At 40.9% G+C, this 21,715-nt stretch overlaps 2 protein-coding genes across 3 annotated transcripts in view; one reads left to right on the forward strand and one right to left on the reverse strand.

Moving 5' to 3' along the window:
* Positions 1–3,263: 3,263 nt before the first annotated feature.
* The window catches only part of saal1 (serum amyloid A-like 1), a 32,799-nt gene continuing 14,347 nt past the window's right edge, over positions 3,264–21,715 (reverse strand). For both annotated transcript variants that reach the window (XM_084059214.1, XM_084059215.1), the window contains exons 8-13: positions 15,954–16,134; positions 12,474–12,556; positions 9,527–9,709; positions 7,874–8,118; positions 6,802–6,894; positions 3,264–5,568 (exon numbers count right to left, since the gene is read on the reverse strand). In XM_084059214.1, coding sequence (XP_083915340.1) covers positions 5,476–5,568; positions 6,802–6,894; positions 7,874–8,118; positions 9,527–9,709; positions 12,474–12,556; positions 15,954–16,134 — 878 coding nt within the window. In that variant the 3' untranslated portion in view covers positions 3,264–5,475. The remainder of the gene's footprint in view (positions 5,569–6,801; positions 6,895–7,873; positions 8,119–9,526; positions 9,710–12,473; positions 12,557–15,953; positions 16,135–21,715) is intronic.
* Positions 17,878–20,413, forward strand: LOC311047845 (nuclear factor 7, ovary-like; the record flags this gene model as incomplete). The annotated part of the gene is made up of 4 exons (XM_084060795.1): positions 17,878–17,885; positions 18,922–19,033; positions 19,151–19,274; positions 19,380–20,413. The coding sequence occupies 4 exons, from the start codon at positions 17,878–17,880 to the stop codon at positions 20,411–20,413; spliced, it is 1,278 nt and encodes a 425-aa protein (XP_083916921.1).

Here is a 21,715-nt window from a genome sequence, read left to right on the forward strand (position 1 = left end):
TTCAAATGACTTTGGTATTATAGACAGATAGACATGTAATTCTATTGGTATAATGGTGACATGTTTGATATGATTATTACTAAACATGTTTTATATTGTAGTGTTTGTCATTTATGGATCAGGTTTGAATTCTATAGTTTCTATGTGACAGTGATGATGTCTGTTGATGTGTTTGATCTGATTAAAGATGATGAGAGTAAAGTGAGTCAGAAGGTGTGTTTGTAACAGTCAACATTCAGCAGATCATACACTAGAAGATTTATTAAAAGTAAAAGTACTCACTCAACCTCAGTAGTTGAGTCAAAGTATAACTACTGCTGGACAAATATTAATAGTATAAGTCACTCTGTCAAATGAATACTTGAGGTGAAGTATCTGAGTGCACACTGTAAAAAAAAGACTTAAAGGAGAATTTTGGACTAAGTTTTTCTTACCTTTTCTATGATGTTATGATATCTTAGGATGAATGGTAGAGTAGAAAAATGTCATAACTCCATCCCGGGTCCGCCACAGCTTAAAACGTGCGCGGATAGGCCTTGCATTAGATCACATATTTTAATAGTTTTTTTTCTAATATTTTTTTTTTAGATCTGACGTTCATAGTGACAGAATACTATGCAAAAAAAAAAAAATCTAAGTCTCGCTAGACGAGATTGAAATCTCGAGATTTAAATCTCGTCTAGCGAGACTTCTGTTTTTTTTTTGGACAGTGTTCTGTCACTATGAACGTCAGATCTCTCTCTATCTCTCAAAAAAAAAAAAGCTATTCAAATATGTGATCTAACGCAAGGCCTATCCGCGCACGTTTTAAGCTGTGGACCCAGGATGGAGTTATGAAAAACTTAGTCCAAAATTCTCCTATAAGTATTCAAAAGTGCTTTTAAAAATACTTAAAGGACGACTTCACCCATTTAAGATGGTTACGGTTCCACTCGGTTATGATGCTGTTACAACATGTGATTTAATCATTTTATTGACCAGATGTGCGGTCCTCACATCTAGTCCAGATCCGAGGTTGGTCCAGTCACTCTGCACTGGCCTAGTCACTCTACACACGTCATGCCAAGTCTGGCCTCTCCTCTCCTCTCCTCTCCTCCCCGCTTTGCTTTGCGGCCCTAACCTCTAGTCCCTAACCTCCCAACCTCCCAACCTCCCAACCTCGGTCATGTGATAAAGAGGTCAGACTTCCTGTATCTGGTTGCTATGGCAACCTGCCAGATCAGGCTGAGGGTCTGATAGGCGAATCAGAGAATCAAGCAAACCGAGAGTCTGATCACTGATGGAGGTGAGGTAAGATGCCTAAAACGTAGCCATAGCTCTGATCAACAGTCTGTGGCGGGTCTTGGAGGCATGTGGAGTGATCCTGTGCTTGCGAATCGCTTTCGAACTTTGGAGCTTTTGTCAATTATATAGTAGTAAGATAAGATAGTAAGATGTGGTTTATAGAGATAATTAAACTGGGGGGGGGGGGGGGGGGGAGTCCTAACAGAGGTGTAAAGTAACTAAGTACATTTACTCAAGTACAGTACCTAAAAGCAGGGTAAGTGATTTGCTTTGGTTAAAATAAGTGTTAAAAAGCTCTATATTCTGATAGTACTCATTGCTATAGAGTGTTTGTTCAGTAAAAGGAGTCTCCTTGTCTCTCCACCTCTTTATTAAACAGAAAATGCATTTTCGTTTCATTTCCAATTTTATCCAATCAGGATAGAGAACTCAATCAGGATACAGATTAAACAAGTGAAATTGGAAGTGATGACACTAAGAAATGAGCAGACAAAATTGGAACTGGAACACTATACAAATTAAGCTTAAAAATGGGTACTTTGTCCTGATTGGCTGAGATTTTGACACCTACGAGCTGGAGAGACGGGGAGACTCCTGTTACTGAAAAAATACTCTATAGCAATGATTACTATCAGAATATAGTGCTTTAACCTTTTAACAAAATACTTTTTGTTTTAACCAAAAAATATCACTTACCCTAATTTTAAGTAAAACTTTGAGGTATGGTCTACTTTCTTCAGTATTTACAATTTTCAATACTTTTACTTCTACTCCACTAAATCTCAGTAAAAATATTGTACTTTTACTCCACTACAATTATTTGAAAACTTTAGTTACTAGTTACTTCATAGATTTCGATTATTATTACAACAACTACGAGCTCACAATGCGTTGCATTGTGAGCTGTAAATCTAAAATAAAATAAATGTTGAACTTTGTGAAATGGGACATTCTGCACAATGAGTACTTTTACTTTCGGTACTTTAAGTTTATTTTGATGCCCCGATACTTTTGTACTTTTGTCCTGGTCTTTAGGAGATCTGCGTAGGAATCCTGGGGAACGTCGCTTGTTTTCCCGACACCTGTCTGTCGTTGAGCCACAACGACGACCTGGGGTGAGGAAGAGCGTCTTGTCCTTTTGACCCATTAAAACCGGGAACGCATCTGTGCGTCGTTTTTTTAAGATTTCTTTGGGTTATTCAAAAATAGCAGATCTACAAGCTCGTAGCGCGGCACCGAGTGCCGCGCTACGAGCTTGTAGATCTGCTATTTTTTATTTTTTTCAATTGCGAAGGCTTGTGCAAATCTTTGAATGTATTATATATATTTTTTAAAGCAATCATTTTTAACTCAAATATTTGCTTCTGGGGGGGGGGGGGGGGGTCCCTGGAACAACATGTTTTAACATGTTTTGAGATGGGGGGCATTTTAGCCGCGGACCCCCCCATCTCAAAATATGTTGTTCCAGGGGGAATACATATCATTTTGGGGGTCCTTGACATGAAAAACGTTTGAGAACCACTGATATTATAGCAACATTAGTTTTTTCAAAAAACTGTTGAGGATTTAAAATACATTCATAGAATCCCCCAGAAGCAAATATTTGAGTTACAAATGTTCGCTTTAAAAAGATATATATATATTCAAAGATTTGCACCCATTTTCAAAGCAGATATACAAGCTCATCTGCTATTTTATAATAGCCGAATAAATCTTAAAATGACACAGATGCGTTCCCGGTCTAAATGGGTTAACGTGTCTGTAATTTACAACTGGACCAAAATAAATCACCCCCCACTGTTTTTCTGTAAATATACTGTTATTGCTCTTGTATAGTATTGTATGTCTATGTCTTGATGAATTGAATACACAGGACCACAATGGAAACAAGTGTGTTATCCTTTTAGCATCATTGTATAACTGTACCTCTGCAAACTGTTAAAGTATTCAATCAATCAATGAAAACAAACTACACTTGGTGGCATAGTAGAAAAAGACAACAGTTTATATCAAAATAACAGCTAGATAAGTTACAGTACATCCATTCGGGAAGAAAATTACATGCAAGCAACTGTAATTGTGTGTCCAGACATTTTCCAAAGCTTGTAAGGACCCTCTACATTCTGAACAACATTGTAGAGAGTCGGCCCTGTGCTACGGCCCACAGTTATTAACCACCATGTACTCAGAAATACACCATGAAGTAGCTGAAACGTGACGGGATGGTAATGATCGGCTACTCGTTAAGTTCAGATGGGTGACTCATTTAAGTAAAACACCTGAATAAACGAGTATAGACACACATAACAAACACAGATGCTTCTATACAGGAAGTCGGTCGGGGCCATTTGCTGCATCATGTCACTCCCTTACTCTGTCTCTTGGGCTTTTCAAAAATAGCAGATCTAGCTCATAGCGCAGCACCGAGTACCGCACTATGAGCTTGTAGATCTGCTATTTATTGAAAAATCGTGGACATTTTTTGAAGATTAAACATTTTTAACTCTGATCTGTGCTTCGGGGGGGGGGGTTAGGATTTAGAAAACATATTTAGACCACCATCTCAAAAGATAGCAGATCTACAAGCTCATAGCGCTGCACCGAGTGTCGCGATATGAGCTTGTAGATCTGCAATTGTTTTTGAAAAATCTTGAATTTAAAGCGAACATTTTTAAATCAAACCCTCATTGACTTCCATTGCACGGTGAAACAGATCTCAAAGTCACTCTTTTAGCACATAAAACGAACAGAAACAAAACAAAAACTTCCTGTTGATTTTACTGTTGAATATCCAGCTCTTCTTCCTAATACAAACAGCAAATCAACATGAAGTTGAATTATTTCTAAAAAAAAAAACAATAAACAACAAACAAAATAATCTGCACTGGGTTTAGTGATGTTAAATATTGGACAGAATCCACTTTGTTTATTTATTTTCTAAAAGAGTGACTTAGAGCTACTGTATGTCATGGTACAATCTAAGTTGTAAGTCAGGGGTCTTCAACGTTTTCAGGCCAAGGACCCCCTAGCTGAGAGAGAGATGAAGAAGGGACCCCCTACTCTATATTGTATAAAATTGTGTTTCAGATGAAAGTTTTTTTTTTTTTTTTACTTAGTCTGCTCTTTTTTCCCTCTACACCTATAGCCTCTTTGCCACAAATAGCCGATCTACAAGCTCTCAACGTCTCACAGCGCGAGGCGTTGAGAGCTTGTAGAGCGGCTATTTTCACCTAATGTTCCCCTCAGAAAAGGAATTCTAGGGTTCAAGTGGTTAATGTAAAAAACGAAATCCTATCACACAAAGATTTGGCGGACCCCCTATAGTAGCTCTGAGGACCCCCTAGGGGTCCCGGACCCCCTGTTGAAGACCCCTGTTGTAGGTCAATATGTCTCACTAATGCTTGTAGTTAAAGAGTGACTTAGAGCTATGTCATGGTACAATCTAAGTTGTAAGTCAATACGTCTCAAAATAGTTACATCATGGCAACTAAAAGCTCTAGTAAAGAGTCACTGTGATTTAACCTTCTGACACAAAGCAGACACACAATCACATGGTCTCTGTCAGGTAGAAACCTTGTATGTCTAAAACTGTTACTTTTCAGGAAATGGGAAAAAATAACCTGTGTTCCAATGGATCTAATGTCGTTATTATTTAGTCAAGCTCTTGCTAATACCTTTCATTGGTTCAATATTGATATTTTGTTTTGTTTTTATAAAAAATACAGATATTTATAAAGCCAGCAAAATTTCACTTATTATTTTTTTTTCAAAAATAGCGAATACAAAAGCCGATCTACAAGATCACAACGAACATCACCATTGCGATGCATTGTGAGCACCTAGATCTGCCTTTTTTTAAGCTACTTTTGCGTGAGACTCTTGTATGACAAAGTAGGGCATTAATTCACGTAAAAAAAAACATGGGAGAAATCTCCATGAAATAACATGTAGATACAAGCAACCGACACACAGCAACCATATGAACATCAGTGGACTCGCGCTGCTATTAATAACTCATAAAACATCGCAGCTATTAATAGATCCTACCACATCCTGCAGGGGTGGGGGGAGGGGGGGAGGGGGTTATTTGTGGTCAGGTGACGACAAACAAGTCTCTCTCTTTGATCCAAAACGGTCCCGTCGTATCAAAGCTCTTTTGAGAAGAGAAGCGCTGATTGGCTGAAACGGAGATCATGTGGTCTGGGACACAGGAAGTGTCTTCTTCCTCAGTGCGTCTGCCAACAGAGGATCAGCCTGCGTCAACATGGACGCCAGGTGTTCCACCTGCAACAGGAAAACAAACAAAGAGTTCCTATAGAACAACTGGTTCTCAAAGTGGGGTCGGGGACCCCACTTTGAGAACGCTCAGTATCGCTCAGAACGCTCAGTACGCTCAGTATCTGAGCGGACACGCCTCTTACCGGTCTGAGAGCTGTGCAACTCGTCTAAAAAGTCTGACGAGAGGCAAACAGCAGCACACAACGATGGCGGCCGCAATTTCTCAAGGAGAAATTGCTTCCCGTCGCTTCCTATTTACATGCAACACCCACTGCATGTGGATCCCGCCCCCTTTTCTTCATTGGCGGTTGATTTGAATCAGAACGCAGTGGCCGCGCCCCTGCTGTCCAGGCTCTGAGACGAAGTCTATCAGACTACATGAGGTGAGGCTTGAACGGGCGACCTTGAGATTCAGAGGCAGATGCTTTAGCAATCAAGCCATTGGACCAACACACCTGAACTTGTGAAAAAGGAGCTCACACAGATGATACAGTTTCACGCAAATTGCAAAAAAAACCCCTGCGTTTTAAGTGTTTTTCAAACTGCTCAATATGGCGGAAAATCTAAGGGCGGAGCTTACTGGTCAAAGTAAGCTCCAGGCTTTACATTTTCCCTTAAAGGTTCTATGACATTCATTTTCACTTTTTTTTATTTTTTATGTTTTTTTGGGGGTTTTATGACCTCAATTACATCCAAAAAATCTGAACTTTGAACATTCAGTGAATTTTCTGTGGTCTGGGGTTTTCTGAATAATTAGGCTGAAAAGTAATCTGAGCTTGGCCCTTCGACAGTGAGGTCACTGTCGATTAATCCCACCCACTCTCCTCCTCGCCCCTATCCTTTGGGGGGGCGGAGCAGAGGTGATGATTGACAGGCAAAATCCCTCACCGGTGACACCCGCAGGCAAAGATTTATTTTTTCATTGCAGTTGAAAAGGCTTTAGAAATGTGAGAGAAAAACACTTGCCATGGATCAATGGAGTGGAATTTCTGGTTAAAACTTTCTATACACGTTTGAAGGACCATGACAAAGACTTTTAATGTGTGGTAAAACTGAACGTCATGAAACCTTTAAATTGTTCTGGCTCGTCGGGACGCACGCTTGACGACGACGTCAACGAGTGTGTTGATCAACACTTCAACAGCGACTCGGCGACAGATACGCTGCGTCGCTTTGTTAGCGTTGTATGTTTCGTAGCCGTCAGTGTGAACGCAGCATAAAAGAGAATCAGTGACTCACAACATGGCTGAAGTGTGGAAGTAAAGCTTCTGCTGCACAGCAACACGTCTTCTCTGTCAGCGAGCCGCTTGTCACCAACTCTGACACCGCCTCCTGATGACACATGACATCAACCACTACCTTAGTGATATTTGTGATATTTGACCTGGGGACACCCCCAAAATAATGATATTTAAACTGGGGACACCCCCCAAAATAATGATATTTAAACTGGGGACACCCCCCAAAATAATGATATTTAAACTGGGGGACCCTCCAAAACAATGATATTTAACACATGGGGTGCCAGTTTTTTTTTAAAACAGAGTACACTGAGTGCCAGGATTTTTAACCATTTTTGAGGAGCCGAGATACAGGCTTTTGGAGTCATAAGTTAACCAGGAAGTGGATTGGAGTCTAAATCTTCGGAAAATGATATCTCCTGGTGCTGTGAAGGAATTATTATTATTATTATTTATTTATTTTTCATTATTTTTTTTTTCTTTCAAAAAACATATATATACGGTTTTGGTACTCCATGGTTGTATTCCCAAAACCGTGTATATATATATATACGGTATATATACGGACATCCGTATATATATCGTATATATACGATCCCAATGTGTTAAACTGGGGGGACCCCCCAAAATAATGATATTTAAACTGGGGGACCCCCCCCAGCACCCCCCAAGCACTTGGAATGTAGGAGTTGATTTAGATTTAGTTAGATACATTTAGTTTGAATCGGTTCCACAGATAAATATTGTGAAAATAGCAGATCTACAAGTTCACAGCGCCTCGCAGCGCGAGGCGCTGTGAACTTGTAGATCTGCTATTTTCAAAATGTCTGCCTTATATTATTTGACAATTAAGCCAATGTTTGATGAATTAATGATTTTTTTTTAATTAATCCAGTTTGTATAGTATAGTTTGTTGATTACTTTTAATGCAGTAATGCTTTTTCCTTTGCTTTTTTTATGTATTAAAAAGGTCTTAAAAGTCCTTAAGTGGTCACTTCACTGTCATGTGGGGACCTCCCGTAATCATTGAAAACCCCTGATTCAGAGAGCTGAGATGGACCAGAGGTTACCTTGGAGACGTCAGAGAGGATGTCAGCCAGGAACTCTGTGGTGGTTTCTATCAGAGACTGAAGCTGGCGGTCTTTGTGGGTTTCCACTTCCTGTTGGACCTTCTGGGTCTCGACTTCCTGTTGGACCTTCTGGGTCTCGACCTCCTGTTGGTCTTTGTGGAGCTGTTGAACCTCCTCGGCCTTGTTCTGCAGCAGCTCACTGTTGTACTGAAGCACGCGTAACATCACTCCAACCAATGGCAGGGCTACGCACATTAAAACAATAACATTAAGTACACACTGTAACTCCAACCAATGGCACACACTGTAACTCCAACCAATGGCAGGGCTACGCACATTAAAACAATAACATTAAGTACACACTGTAACTCCAACCAATGGCAGGGCTACGCACATTAAAACAATAACATTAAGTACACACTGTAACTCCAACCAATGGCAGGGCTACACACATTAAAACAATAACATTAAGTACACACTGTAACTCCAACCAATGGCAGGGCTACACACATTAAAACAATAACATTAAGTACACACTGTAACTCCAACCAATGGCAGGGCTACGCACATTAAAACAACAACATTAAGTACACACTGTAACTCCAACCAATGGCAGGGCTACGCACATTAAAACAATAACATTAAGTACACACTGTAACTCCAACCAATGGCGGGTCTACGCACATCTCCACAATTTATTGTTTTAATGACTTCATTTAAAATTACATTTACAATTACATGCATAGCAGATCTACAATGAGCTTGTAGATCTGCTATTTTTGAATAGCCCAAATCAATCTTAACTCATTTTCTGCCAATCACGCATAAATGCGATCTATTAAATAGCGCACTTGGCCGCCAAGATCGCATAAATGCGCTTTATTGAAAAATTTGAAAAAAAAATGTTTTTCTTTTTTTTTTTTTTTTTCCAATTTGACCCAAAGACCAAGGAGATATGATTTTTCGAAGGAAAAGACTCCCATCCACTTCCTTGTTAACGTAAAACTTAAAAATCTTGTATCTCGGCTCCTGAGTACTTTTTAATAGGGCTGGGACTTTAACTGATTAATTTAGATTAATTAATTACAGAAAATGAACGCGATTAAAAATATTAATCGCATTTTAATCACGCTTAGTTTATGCACCACAGAACCACTGGACGAGTTTCAGGTGTACCGATCATACCAGTGCACCAACCAACAGCCAACACACCCCAGTGCACGCAATGGGACAAGAAGCCGATCAGACTGCTTTGCTTGGCCCAGTGGATGGGAAATTTAGATTTAAAAAACTCTCTGATGGAAGCGTGGATAAAAACACGGTTGTGTGCAGAACTATTTTTTGTTGCTTAAACTTATGTATTCACTCATTGATTCACTCATATACCAAAATCTGTTTTCACTGAAAAGAAATTGCTTCTCAGGTCAAATATTGATATGCGATTAAACATGCGATTAATTTAGATTAATTAATTACAAAGCCTCTAATTAATTAGATTAATTTTTTTGATCGAGTCCCAGCCCTACTTTTTAAATTTCAATGAAAAATCTCTGGCAGACAACAGCAAAAAATCTGAAATAACTCTGGCAGGTGAAGTGTTAAAATGACACAGATGCGTTCCCGGATGGAATGGGTTAAATCATAACGTCTCACATGTGTTGGCTTCATGTCTCTGGTTCAGACAGGAGTAGAGCGCTGACAGAACATCCAGAGAATGGAGCAGCAGCAGCTTCTGTTCCTGAAGGACGGGAGCGGGATCTCCAGGCTGGATCAGGTCCTCACACACCACCGAACACACAAAGTCCCACAAGGCTCTGCCGGGACCGTCTGCGGCGGCTACGGCATGGAGGAGAGAGAAAGAGCCACCAACCAAGGTTATTAACCCATTAAGACCTGAGGCCGCTTCTAAGAATTTTCTAAATCCTAACAGTTTTTTGAAAAAAAATCAAAAAAAAATGTTTTCCCGATTTAAAAAAAATATCAGATCTACAAGCTCGTAGCGCGGCACTCGGTGCCGCGCTATGAGCTTGTATATCTGATATTTTTGAATAGCAAAAGACATCTAAAGTGACACAGATGCGTTCCAGGTATCAATGGGTTAAAGTTAATGAAAACTAACAAAATAACCAAAAACTAAAAATTAAAAAAGCCTTTCCGTTAACCGAACTAAATAAAACCTACAATAAAAATAAAAACTATTCAGGAATTCAGGAAAAATTGCAAAGTGTGGTTGCGCCGACGCGAGTCGTGGATCGCTGTCGCCGGGACTCGAGGAATACGCTGGGAGGAATACCGTCGGAGGCTGCGCCAATTACATTGTCACGTCACTCCTGAGATCACTTGCGTTTCATTTGGAGAGGATTGATCCCCCCAAATAAGGTTTTTGCATCAAACGGTTACATTTTGAGCACTTGTGGCGCCCCCTATGGATCAAAGTAGAAATGCTTTTGGGGATTTGTTGAGTAAACCACCCTTGACATGTGATTCAAATTTGGGATTGACCGGACGTTTCGTTCGTGATTTTTGGCCTTTTTTGTAAAACAGGCCCCTCCCGCTAACTTTGGAAGCCATTTACGGACGAACGGTATGGACTATCAAAATTCGGCTTGGAGATGTTTATCGCATGGGTCCAGAGATCATGTGTACCGATTTTTGTGAGATTTGGACAAAATATGTTGGAGGAGGATCTAAAAATGTGTTTTGAAGAAAATTCAAAATGTCGGAAAATCTATCCTGATGCAAATGGGCGTGGCCTATAAGTGGAGTTGCGTCATGACCCAAGGAATCCAGGGGAAAAGAGATTTTCATTCTACGACCTACGGTTCAAGAGTTATAGGCCAAAATGTAAAGGGGGCTGATATAAGGCCACCATGAGGCCGACTGGTGTAATTACTTTTTCAATAATTTTGGACGATATTATGAACCTCCCCTCCAAGTTTTGTAACTCTAGCCCTTACGGTTTGTGAGGAAAAAATACTTGAATGGGAGTTTTTTCATTTTTCCATTAAAGTGGATGGGGACATTTAATGCACTAATAATTCAATGTCAATTAAAATATGTTACCAATCTCTTAGCAAAATATACGCACAGGATTCCCGGTGAAGCCAGTCATTTTGACATATAGCACTAAATTGGGAAAAAAAAACTGTGGGAGGAGTAGCGGGACAAAATAAAGTTTATCTAGAAGACGGAAGAATAATAAAGTGGGACTATTACTATAGTGTGGTTGCCCTGTTAGGTTAACCACACTAAAAACACGATAACTAACTGAAACTGTATTGTGTTTTTACAAAACTAACTCAAACTGACTGAAATTGACCTTAGTTTTCCTTTGTGGATGGTTGGTGGTTCATCTGTAACTGAATACATTTTTCAAATGCTATCTTTTGATAAGTTTTTATAACACTAATACACTTACCTTTTCAATTCTGCACCTAATAACCCAAAGTATTAAAAAAAAAAATCAAACTAACACTAAAACTAATACAAACTAACTAAAACTTTTAGCATTTTCAAAAATAAAAACTAATACAAACTAGCAAATCAGCTCTAAAAACTGAGACTGAAACCCTAGCCCTAAACTGAATTAGAAACAAAATATTCAATACGAACTGAAACTAAACTATAATGAAAAATCCAACACTATTATAACTTTGCCATGAACCCACTACCTAGGGGCTGTGGTTCTCAAACCACAGCCTGGGCCCCCAGTTCAAACATGAGTGGAGCACTCGGTGCCGTGCTATGAGCTTGTATATCTGCTATTTTTGAATAGCCCAAGAAATCTAAAAATGTAAAAGATGCGTTCACGGTGTTAATGGGTTAACCTTCTGGAGAGTTATGAGTATGTATGGCATTATTGTCTCCACCAGGCCGAAAGGCATGGCGAGAGTATGTTTTGCACCCTGTCCGTCCGTCCGCCCTTGTGTCCATCTGTCTGCGACCAGCTAATCTCCGGCACCGTTGGCCCAGTCGCTGCGAAACTGTGCACACACACTCCCTGGATGCCAGTTCAGAACCTCATTCCCAAATGTTTCACATGGGCCTGTTATAGCGCCACCAGGAGGCTGATTTGTGCAAAACCCATTTTTTAATATTACTCCTACAGATTTTATCCAAACGTCATGTAAATCGTTACACAGTATCTCTATAGTCATGTGATCAACCCGGATCTGTCCGATTTCCCAGATTCTATCCTCATTGGCTAAGGTTGGCTTCCAAAGTTTGCAGGATTGGTCCGTTTTGAACACAATGCCTCAAATCATGAACGCAGCATGTGATTTCCGTGAAATCTCACAAGCACATTCCCACCAGGCCGAGGAAGACATGCCACCCTTTTCACATTGGCCTGTTATAGCGCCACCAGCAGGTCCAATTTAGCAAAACACATTTTTTGAACGAAATGGCTCAAATCATGAATGCAGTATCGGATTGCCGTGAAAGGCCTAAGAAGAAATGCCACCCTTTTCACATTGGCCTACTATAGCGCCACCAGGAGGCCACAATAACGTATCTCACCTGGCGGGAACCTGTGCTCCGAAGCGTGACAACGTGTTCTGGTCAGCAGGTCAACAGTGACAGTATGTGTAGAGAGACTCACCTAGCGTGTGGATGCCTTCATCTGTGGTGGTGAGCAGCTGGAGAACATGGAGGTAAACTTCTAAACCTTCTGGACTCTCTGACCTGAAAACACAAGCATGTGATAACATCACTATTACTATTAACACATTGACTGCCAGAGGTTTTTCTATAACAGGATCAGCCAATGCCAGGAATTTTGACCATTCTGACTCATATTTGAGGACTCACAGAACATTTTGTGTTATGACTATAAACAAATGGAATATCTAAAAAAAAAGCTTAGAATCTCTTCTTTTTTCTGAAAAAAAAAGTGAGTTGATAGCATGTTCCGTTCTTTAGCTAGAGGTAGTTGAATACAGCTTGGTCTTCACCAAAAACAGACCTTTTTGTTTAGATTCAGAGTTATGAGGGTTTTAGTAAAAGGACACACTTTAGATGCATAAAATGATTTCAAAAGTCTTTGACATTTATTTTGCCCCTTCATTGACATCAGTCATGTAAAAAATACTTGTTTATAAAAAGAATTTAAAAAAAAAATGCTTTTGATTGTACATTTATCACTGTTTCCAAAGTGCAAGCTTATTTCAGCTCATTTCAAACTGTAATTATTCACTGTTTTTTTTTTTCAAATGTTTTTTTTTCAAATAATAAACAATAATATCAAAGTTCAAAGTGCAACATCAATACATTCATCGAGAGCTTCCTTTTCTAAACTTTTTGCCCACACAAGTCAAAATCTCAAGCCCCACCTGTATTCATAGCAACAAATAGCAGATCTACAAGCTTTTACTGAGCTTTTAGATCAGCTTTTTATTTTATGCCATTTATGAGAATTTGTGAAGATAAATAAATAAAAATAAGGGATGCTAGGGCGTGACCCCCCAAAATAATCATATTTGAACTGGGGACCACCATTTTCTTTGACTGGTTCCACAGATAGATATTGTGAAAATAGCAGATCTACAAGCCAGCCCTCTCTTCTTCTTCCTCTCCCCCCTCTGTCTTCCTCTCCCCCCTCTGTCTTCCTCTCCCCCCTCTGTCTTCCTCTCCCGCCTGCCTGCCTGCCTGCCTGCCTGCCTGCCTGCCTGCCTGCCTGCCTGCCTGCCTGCCTCAAAATGAATTTCCGCAATGACATTAGTATTTCTATCAACAAGCTCACAACGAGGCGTTGTTGGGCCCGATCCACAGGTTGAACACCGTCTTTCAGTGGTCACGTGATCGCCAGGTTCTGGGAGAGAAGTAAGCAACCAGGTCTATGAAAACAAGCCCAAAACAAAGTGTACGTGTACTATTTACTGTTTATACCGCCGCCGCGTAACTTGAGAGATGTGTTCGCCTCGCTACCATCACTTTGAAACAAATAAAAACTTATTGCGATCATTGCGCGCGTCAGTCGCCATGAATCATGTGTGTGTGTGTGTGTGTGTGTGTGTGTGTGTGTGTGTGTGTGTGTGTGTGTGTGTGTGTGTGTGTGTGTGTGTGTGTGTGTGTGTGTGTGTGTGTGTGTGTGTGTGTGTGTGTGCGCGCGCGCGTCCGCCTCACTACAGGCTACTAGCAGCCTTGCACATACACACGAGTTGCGTCCATGAAGTTTATTTCTATAAGGATAAATCCGTGTGCCATCATGATCGGTGCGGACTGGAGGTGGACCGGGGGGGGTCCCTGGGCTTGGAGGCTGTGTGTGTGTGTGTGTGTGTGTAGTTGGCCATCGCTACTTTGTTTGAAAAACAAGTAACCTCGCATCACCAGTCTTTCCTTGGAGGAAAAAACAAAAGGCGTCCATGGAGTTTATTTTTTATATGGACATCCCACCGTTTGCCAACTTTGCCATGATCCCACCGTGTTGCAGAAAACTGCTAAAGGTAGGCTGAGGTTATTTTTCACTGGAGGTGGACCCTCCAGTGGGGGGTCCCTGGGCGGTTGGAGGTTTTGTGTTCAGTGTGTGTGTGTGTGTGTGTGTGTGTGTGTGTGTGTGTGTGTGTGTGTGTGTGTGTGTGTGTGTGTGTGTGTGTGTGTGTGTGTGTGGGGAGGTGCGGATCGTTCGGACCCTCAGACCCCCAGGTGGACGTGGACTGGGGGTCCCCGCCTGGGGGTTGGAGGTTGTGTGTGTGTGTGTGGAGGTTGTGTGTGTGTACGCTCTGAACCAGGGCTATGTGTGTGTGTGTGTGTGTGTGTGTGTGTGTGTGGGAGGGGGGGTTGCGGTCGGAGCGTGTTGTTTTTTTGGAGAAAAAAGAGGCGACAGGCTTGTGCTTGTGTATCGATCGGGGACCCCCAGGCGGGCCGTGGACTGGGGGTCCCCGATGTCAGGCTTTGGCGTGTGTGTGTGTGTGTGTGTGTGTGTGTGTGTGTGTGTGTGTGTGTGTGTGCACTCAGTGATCAGTGAGGGCTGCTGCAGCTAAGCAGGGGGAGAGACGCTGATCGCTCGGAGTCGGATAAACTTTATAAAAACAGATAAAACCTTCGGTGTGATACAGATTCGCGGACCCCCTGCTCTTATGCAGATTCAGTGCTTTGTAATAATAGGTTTAGTGGTCTAGATGGATGATATTTTGTGCCTGAGGGGGTAATCTAACGTCCAGTGCGCATTTTTTTTTTTTTGCTTGCCACGGGTGCTGCTGCCTCACTCAACACAGGCAGCCGCTTGCTGCTCGGATCAGACTTTCAGTTTAATATGACTTTATGTGACTTTATGTGACTTTAGTGTTTTGAATAACAAGTTTTATATTATCACTTGACCAGATAATGATATTTTACAACTTTTCTGTGGTCTAGATGGATGAAATTTCTTGTCAATGTAGGTAATGACTTAATCTAATGTAAACTACAAAAAAGACCACTTCGCGTAGATCTACGCGATTGGCACGCTGCGGCTTTAAATAGGTTCGCGTAGATCTACGCGATTGGCAGCCAATGTGTTAATATTACTATTACTATGACCTGAAAACACAAGCATGTGATAACACTATTACTATAAACAATAACTAGGGCTGCTCGTTGTTAACCCAATAAGACCGGCAACGCATCTGTGTCATGTTTAGGTTTCTATGACTATTCAAAAATAGCAGATCTACAAGCTCATAGTGCGGCACTGAGCTTGTAGATCTGATTTTTTTATTTTTTTAAATCATTAATTTCTTTGCAAATCTATAAAAACAATTAACTCAAATCTTTGCTTCTGGGGGTCCCTGGAACAAAATATTTAGAGATGGGGGTCCGCGGACAAATATACGTATATCATTTTGGTAAATGTAAAAAAATAAATAAAAAACTGTTAGGATTTAGAAGATATTTGTAGAATCCCCCAGAAGCAAATATTTGAGTTAAAAATGTTCGCTTTAAAAAACATATATTCAAAGATTTACACATATTTTCACAACTGGTTATAGCTAAAATAATCTAAAATGACACGGCTATGCCTTCCCGTATTACATGTGTTAAAGGTATGTTAAGAATAAGGTTGTGAGTGACAGAGGGTTCAGGGTTAAAGGCTCGTTGTCACCTGAGCTGTTTGGCGGCTTCCAGCAGCGACGACGTCACGTCCACACGACCCCGACCTTCATCTTCCTCCTCCTCCTCATCGTCACCACCACCAGGTGGCGCTGTGATCCAGGTCTTCATCAGCTCCTCGTCCAGATCAAACAGCTTGTCTAGCAGCTCCCCCACCTTCACTATCAGGTCCACTGCACGCACGCACGCACACACACACACACACACACACACACACACACACACACACACACACACACACACACACACACACACACACACACACACACACACACACACACACACACACACACACACACACACACACACACACACACACACACACACACACACACACAAACGTCTGAGCTCCCCTCGACACATTACTACTGCATTGTTTCCCTTTATTTGTCTAGCCCAGTGGTTTTCAACTAGTGGTTCGGGGACAGCCTGAGTGCAGCCGACAAAACACGAACGCCAGCCATTGTTTCCTCTGCGTTGTCTGTACTTCTTACTTTCGGTTTCAAAACGTCCTCAAACTTCTTTTTTGAGGCGCGGAATTTACTTATAAGATATCGTTTGGATAGAATTTAGTTGTTTAACTTCATATATGTGGTCAATTAATCATGACAAGGCCCATTTAAAAATAAAAATGTAGAGAACCGGGAAGGGCGGGTAGTGACACGCATGTATCCCAATAAGGCAACCTATTTTGGGCATGGCCGTCTCAAAAGTCCTGTTGCATCACATAGTCTGGAGGTGGTAAAAATGAACTGCTGATTGGCTGAAGGGGAAAAACGATCATTGGCTGAAGGGGTTGTCAGTCAACGGTATTACTCCCGCCCAACTCCAGCCCACAGCCAATATTGCAGAATGGGCGATCAGGCCAGACTCACTCCTGAAATCAAATAGAAATGAGATTTCCGGAGGGAGGGTTTACCAGGCTATGTTGCTATATCAGTGGTGCTCAAACTTCTTCTATGTCAAGGACCCCCAAAATTATATGCATTTGGCCGCAGACCCCCATCTCAAAATATGTTGTTCCAGGGACCCCCAGAAGCCAGTTTTACAAATAGTTGATCATCAGAAGTTTTCAAAATTTGTCAAAATCTTTCAAAAATAGCAGATCTACAAGCTCACAACGCGTCGCATCACAACACACAGCTTGTTGATCAGCTATTTCTGAAGTATAATATAGGGCTTAAGTGATTAATGCATGTTTTGAAATAATAACCTAAATCTTCAAAGTAACTAAGTAAAGCTGTCAAATAATAGTGGAGGGAAAAAAGTACAATATTTGGCACTAAAATGTAGCGGAGTAGAAGTATAAAGTATCAAAAATGGAAATATTTAAGAAAAGTAAAAGCACCTATAAAATGTACTTAAGGACAGTACTTGTAAATGTACCTAGTTACTTTCCACAACCCCCTGACTTAGTTCTAAAGTGCACCGTCAGACCAGTTGTGCTTCAGAACATTGTTTATTGTTTATTAAGGATCCCTATTAGTCTACACCGTAGTGGAGACTATTCTTCCTGGGGTCCAGGCAGAAAAAAACAATACAAATCATAAAATGCAGTACAGCATGGTCAATGTTAGTGAAATAAACACAACATTTGTATATTAAGGATATTAAAAGAAAACTGTTTTGTCTGTCTGAAAATACCAACCAAACCACATCTTCTAGTGGTGTATTTGAAACAGTTATTATTCAGGGAGTATCCATTGAGTACGAATGCTCTTATAAGGCACAAAAAACAACATGTATTTATGACTGGGAGCAACAGTACAACCAGTTATCTACAAGAAAATGTACTTTGATTCATTGTCTTATGATAACATTGTGTGTAGAATTATCCAGGGCTTTCAAGCGCGTGAAGTTTACGGTTATTATTGTAATTATTATTATTTGTGTTAGTTAATGAACCAAAGTTATAAATGAAGAGGTAAACGCCTGCATATGTAGAATAATCCATAATTATGATGTAACGGTGGAGTTTGTATTTACATGATACCTGCAAATGCGGCCTTCTAGTAGAATTGGCTATATTTAATCTTATTTTCAGAGGGATATTTAGTCATAATAGGTACACATATATACAGAATCTAAAGGCCACAGCTCTGACCTGTGGTGTTGGGGTCCACAGCGGGGGACTTGCATGTGTCACATGAGAGTGTTGATTGATTAGGTCAGATGAGGAGCTGGGTAACAGTGGCTACTGTTATAAAACAGTGCTAAAGCCTTTGTTTACACTTTTAAGACTATAGACCCCTTAACAGACGACGTCACACTGATAAGAACCAGTATGCGTGCAACCAGTATGCGTGCAATGAAACCCATTCTATCAGGTCTCGCTATGACGCGCCTCACTAGCCAACACACAAGAGGGGGTTGGGGTGCGCTGAAACCAGCGCAGCCCGAAATAACAGGTTGGGAATTGATTGCGTGAAACAATCACCTGTGCGTCCAGTCTCAATGTTAGTAAACAAATAATTGGTCTATACACAAGTCACATGATTAATCAACAGAAGGTTACACCCATATGGGTAGACCAAACCCATATAAACGAGAAAAAGCTCACTAAAAGGACAACGTGGTCTAAGCAGGCATCAGTGTTACTAGTTACCAGGGTGTTATTGCTGCGTTCGTCATTTTCCGTTGCGAGCTACGAGGGATTGACGGTAAGAATTGTGAGCGTGTTAAATGTACACGACGATAAATGTATATATTTCTGATTTGTTTTATAGTTCTGTGTGTACATTTCATGTCAGTAATTTGTCGTTGTGTTGTTGTTTGTGTTTAGAATGTGTTTGTATCGTGTGTTAGTATAATGAAACCATCAAAGACACGGTTCTGAGTTGTGTCCGCTAAGGTTGCTGAAATACCCTGTACATGGGAGATCTATCTATTGCATTGCAAGTGTGATTGCTAGATAATTGTACAATTGATACTCATAATGTTATCGTTGTTTTGTCTTCTAGTATTCCTCTGGTGAAACATCCTCAGAGAACATTCCAGATCAGGGAGCAGCAGGGAGCAGCAGAGAAAATGGCTTCCCGTTTCACTGTTCCAAAAGAGGAGCTGACCTGTCCCGTGTGTCGTGACATCTTTAAACATCCCGTTGTGCTGTCCTGTGGCCACAGCTTCTGCAAAGACTGTCTGCAGGAATGGTGGACAGAAAGTTGGATAAATAAATGCCCTTTTTGTCAGAGAAGATGCTCCAGGGATCATCCTCTTACAAACATTGTTGTGAAGGACCTGTGTGAGAACCTCTTGGAGGAGAAAGGCCAGAGCTACTTGTCGATGACCTCTGAGATCCTCTGCACCGCACACAGTGAGAAGCTCAAGCTCTTCTGTCTGGACGACCAACAGCCGATGTGTGTCGTGTGTCGCAATTCAGAGGAACACGCCGAACACAAGTTCTAACCCGTGGACGAAGCGTCTGGACGTTGCAAACAGAAGGTCCAGGAATCACTGAAGCCTTTAAAGGAGAAACTGGAGGTCCTTGATGAAGTTAAAACAGATTACGACGAAACAGAAAATCACATCAAGGTTCAAGCCAGGAATACAGAGACGCAGATTAAGGAACAGTTTCAGAGTCTTCGTCGGTTCTTACAGGAGGAAGAGGAGGCCAGGATCTTCGCTCTGCGGGAGGAAGAGGCTCAGAAGAGTCAGGAGATGAAGGAGAGGATTGAGGGTCTGAGCAGAGAAATGGAAACCCTCTCCAATGCAATCCAAGCTGCTGAGGACCAGCCGAGAGCCGACGACCACGTCTCATTCCTGCAGAACTACAAAACCACGATGGAGGGAGTCCAGCTCACTCTGCAGGACCCACCGCCGGTCTCAGGAGCGCTGATAGACGAGGCCAAACACCTGAAGAACCTGACCTTCAGAGTCTGGGACAAGATGAAGGACACTGTCTCCTACACTCCTGTCATCCTGGACCCCAACACTGCTCATCGTGGACTCATTCTGTCTGATGATCTGACCAGTGTGAGACCTGGAGAAGAGGAGCAGCAGCTTCCTGACAACCCAGAGAGGTTTGACTACTGGCCCTACGTCCTGGGTTCAGAGGGCTTTAACTCAGGGTCTCACAGCTGGGATGTTGAGGTTGGAGACAATAAAGGCTGGGCAGTAGGTGTGTGTGTGGAGTCTTACCAGAGGAAGGGACACGAAGGGAGTGGAGACTGGTGTATAGGGTTCTATGAGGGTATAGGGTTCTATGCATACTCCTCAGGGCCTGATGATGAGGATACTGATCTCTCAGTGAATCAGAAACCCTGGAGGATCAGAGTCCAGCTGGACTGGGACAGAGGACAGCTGTCCTTCTCTGATCCTGATTCTAACACACACCTACACACCTTCACACACACTTTCACTGAGACACTGTTTCCATGCATTGCGACTGGTGGTGATGTGTCTCTGAAGATGTTACCAGGGAAGATCTGTGTCACTGTGGAAAACCACAGTTAGAACATCTGGCGTCCAATAAGAAACCTACAGAATATATTGATCTGGTATTGATTAAGGGGCAAATATTTTGGCAGGTCATTAATTATTATTATAAATTGATTGCAGTGATTATATAATTCATGTATCGTTCAGTTTCAAAGGCCTTTGGTATTATAGACAGATGGACATGTGATTCTATTGGTATAATGGTGACATGTTTGATATGATTATTACTGATAACATGTTTTATATTGTAGTGTTTGTCATTTATGGATCAGGTTTGAATTCTATAGTTTCTATGTGACAGTGATGATGTCTGTTGATGTATTTGATCTGATTAAAGATGATGAGAGTAAAGTGAGTCAGACGTGTTTGTAACAGTCAACATTCAGCAGATCATACACTAGAAGAGTCATTACAAGTAAAAGTACTTAATCAACCCCAGTAGTTGAGTCAAAGTATAACTACTGCTGGACAAATATTAATAGTAAAAGTCACTCTGTCAAATGAATACTTGAGGTGAAGTATCTGAGTGCAAACTTTTAAATAAAACTTAAAGGACGACTACACCCATTTAAGATGGTTATGGTTTCACTCTGTTATGATGCTGTTACAAGATGTGATTTAATCATTTTATTGATGTGGTTTATAGAGATAATTAAACTAGGGGGGGGGTCCTAACAGGTGTAAAGTAACCAAGTACATTTACTCAAGTACAGTACTTAAGTTAAACTTTGAGGTAAGTTCTACTTTCTTCAGTATTTACATTTTTCAATACTTTTACTTCTACTCCACCAAATCTCAGAGGAAAATATTGTACTTTTACTCCACTACAATTATTTGAAAACTTTAGTTACTAGTTACTTCATAGATTTTGATTATTATTACAACAACTACGAGCTCACAATGTGTTGCATTGTGACTTGTAAATCTGCTATTTTCAAAATATTTTTAATACATTTTGAACTTTGTGAAATGGGACATTCTGCACAATGAGTACTTTTACTTTTGGTACTTTTAAGTATATTTTGATGCTGATACTTTTGTACTTTTACTCAAGTACATTTTGGATCAATCATTTTGAGTACAAATCATAAAATGCAATACAGCCTGGTCAATATTAGAGAATACATTTTAAATTAAAAGTAAAAAAAGAATAAAACAGAATCAGTGGTTCTGAAACCTTTTCATGTCAAGGAGCCCCAAAATAATAAGTATTTAGCCACGGACCCCCATCTCAAAATATGTTGTTCCAGGGACCCCCAGAAGCACAGATTTGAGTTAAAAACAAAATGTATATATTCAAAGATTTGCACAACCTTT

The sequence above is a fragment of the Gymnoscopelus microlampas genome (genome assembly GCF_963454915.1).
Source record: "Gymnoscopelus microlampas genome assembly, chromosome: 6".
NCBI classification, from domain to species: Eukaryota; Metazoa; Chordata; class Actinopteri; order Myctophiformes; family Myctophidae; genus Gymnoscopelus; species Gymnoscopelus microlampas.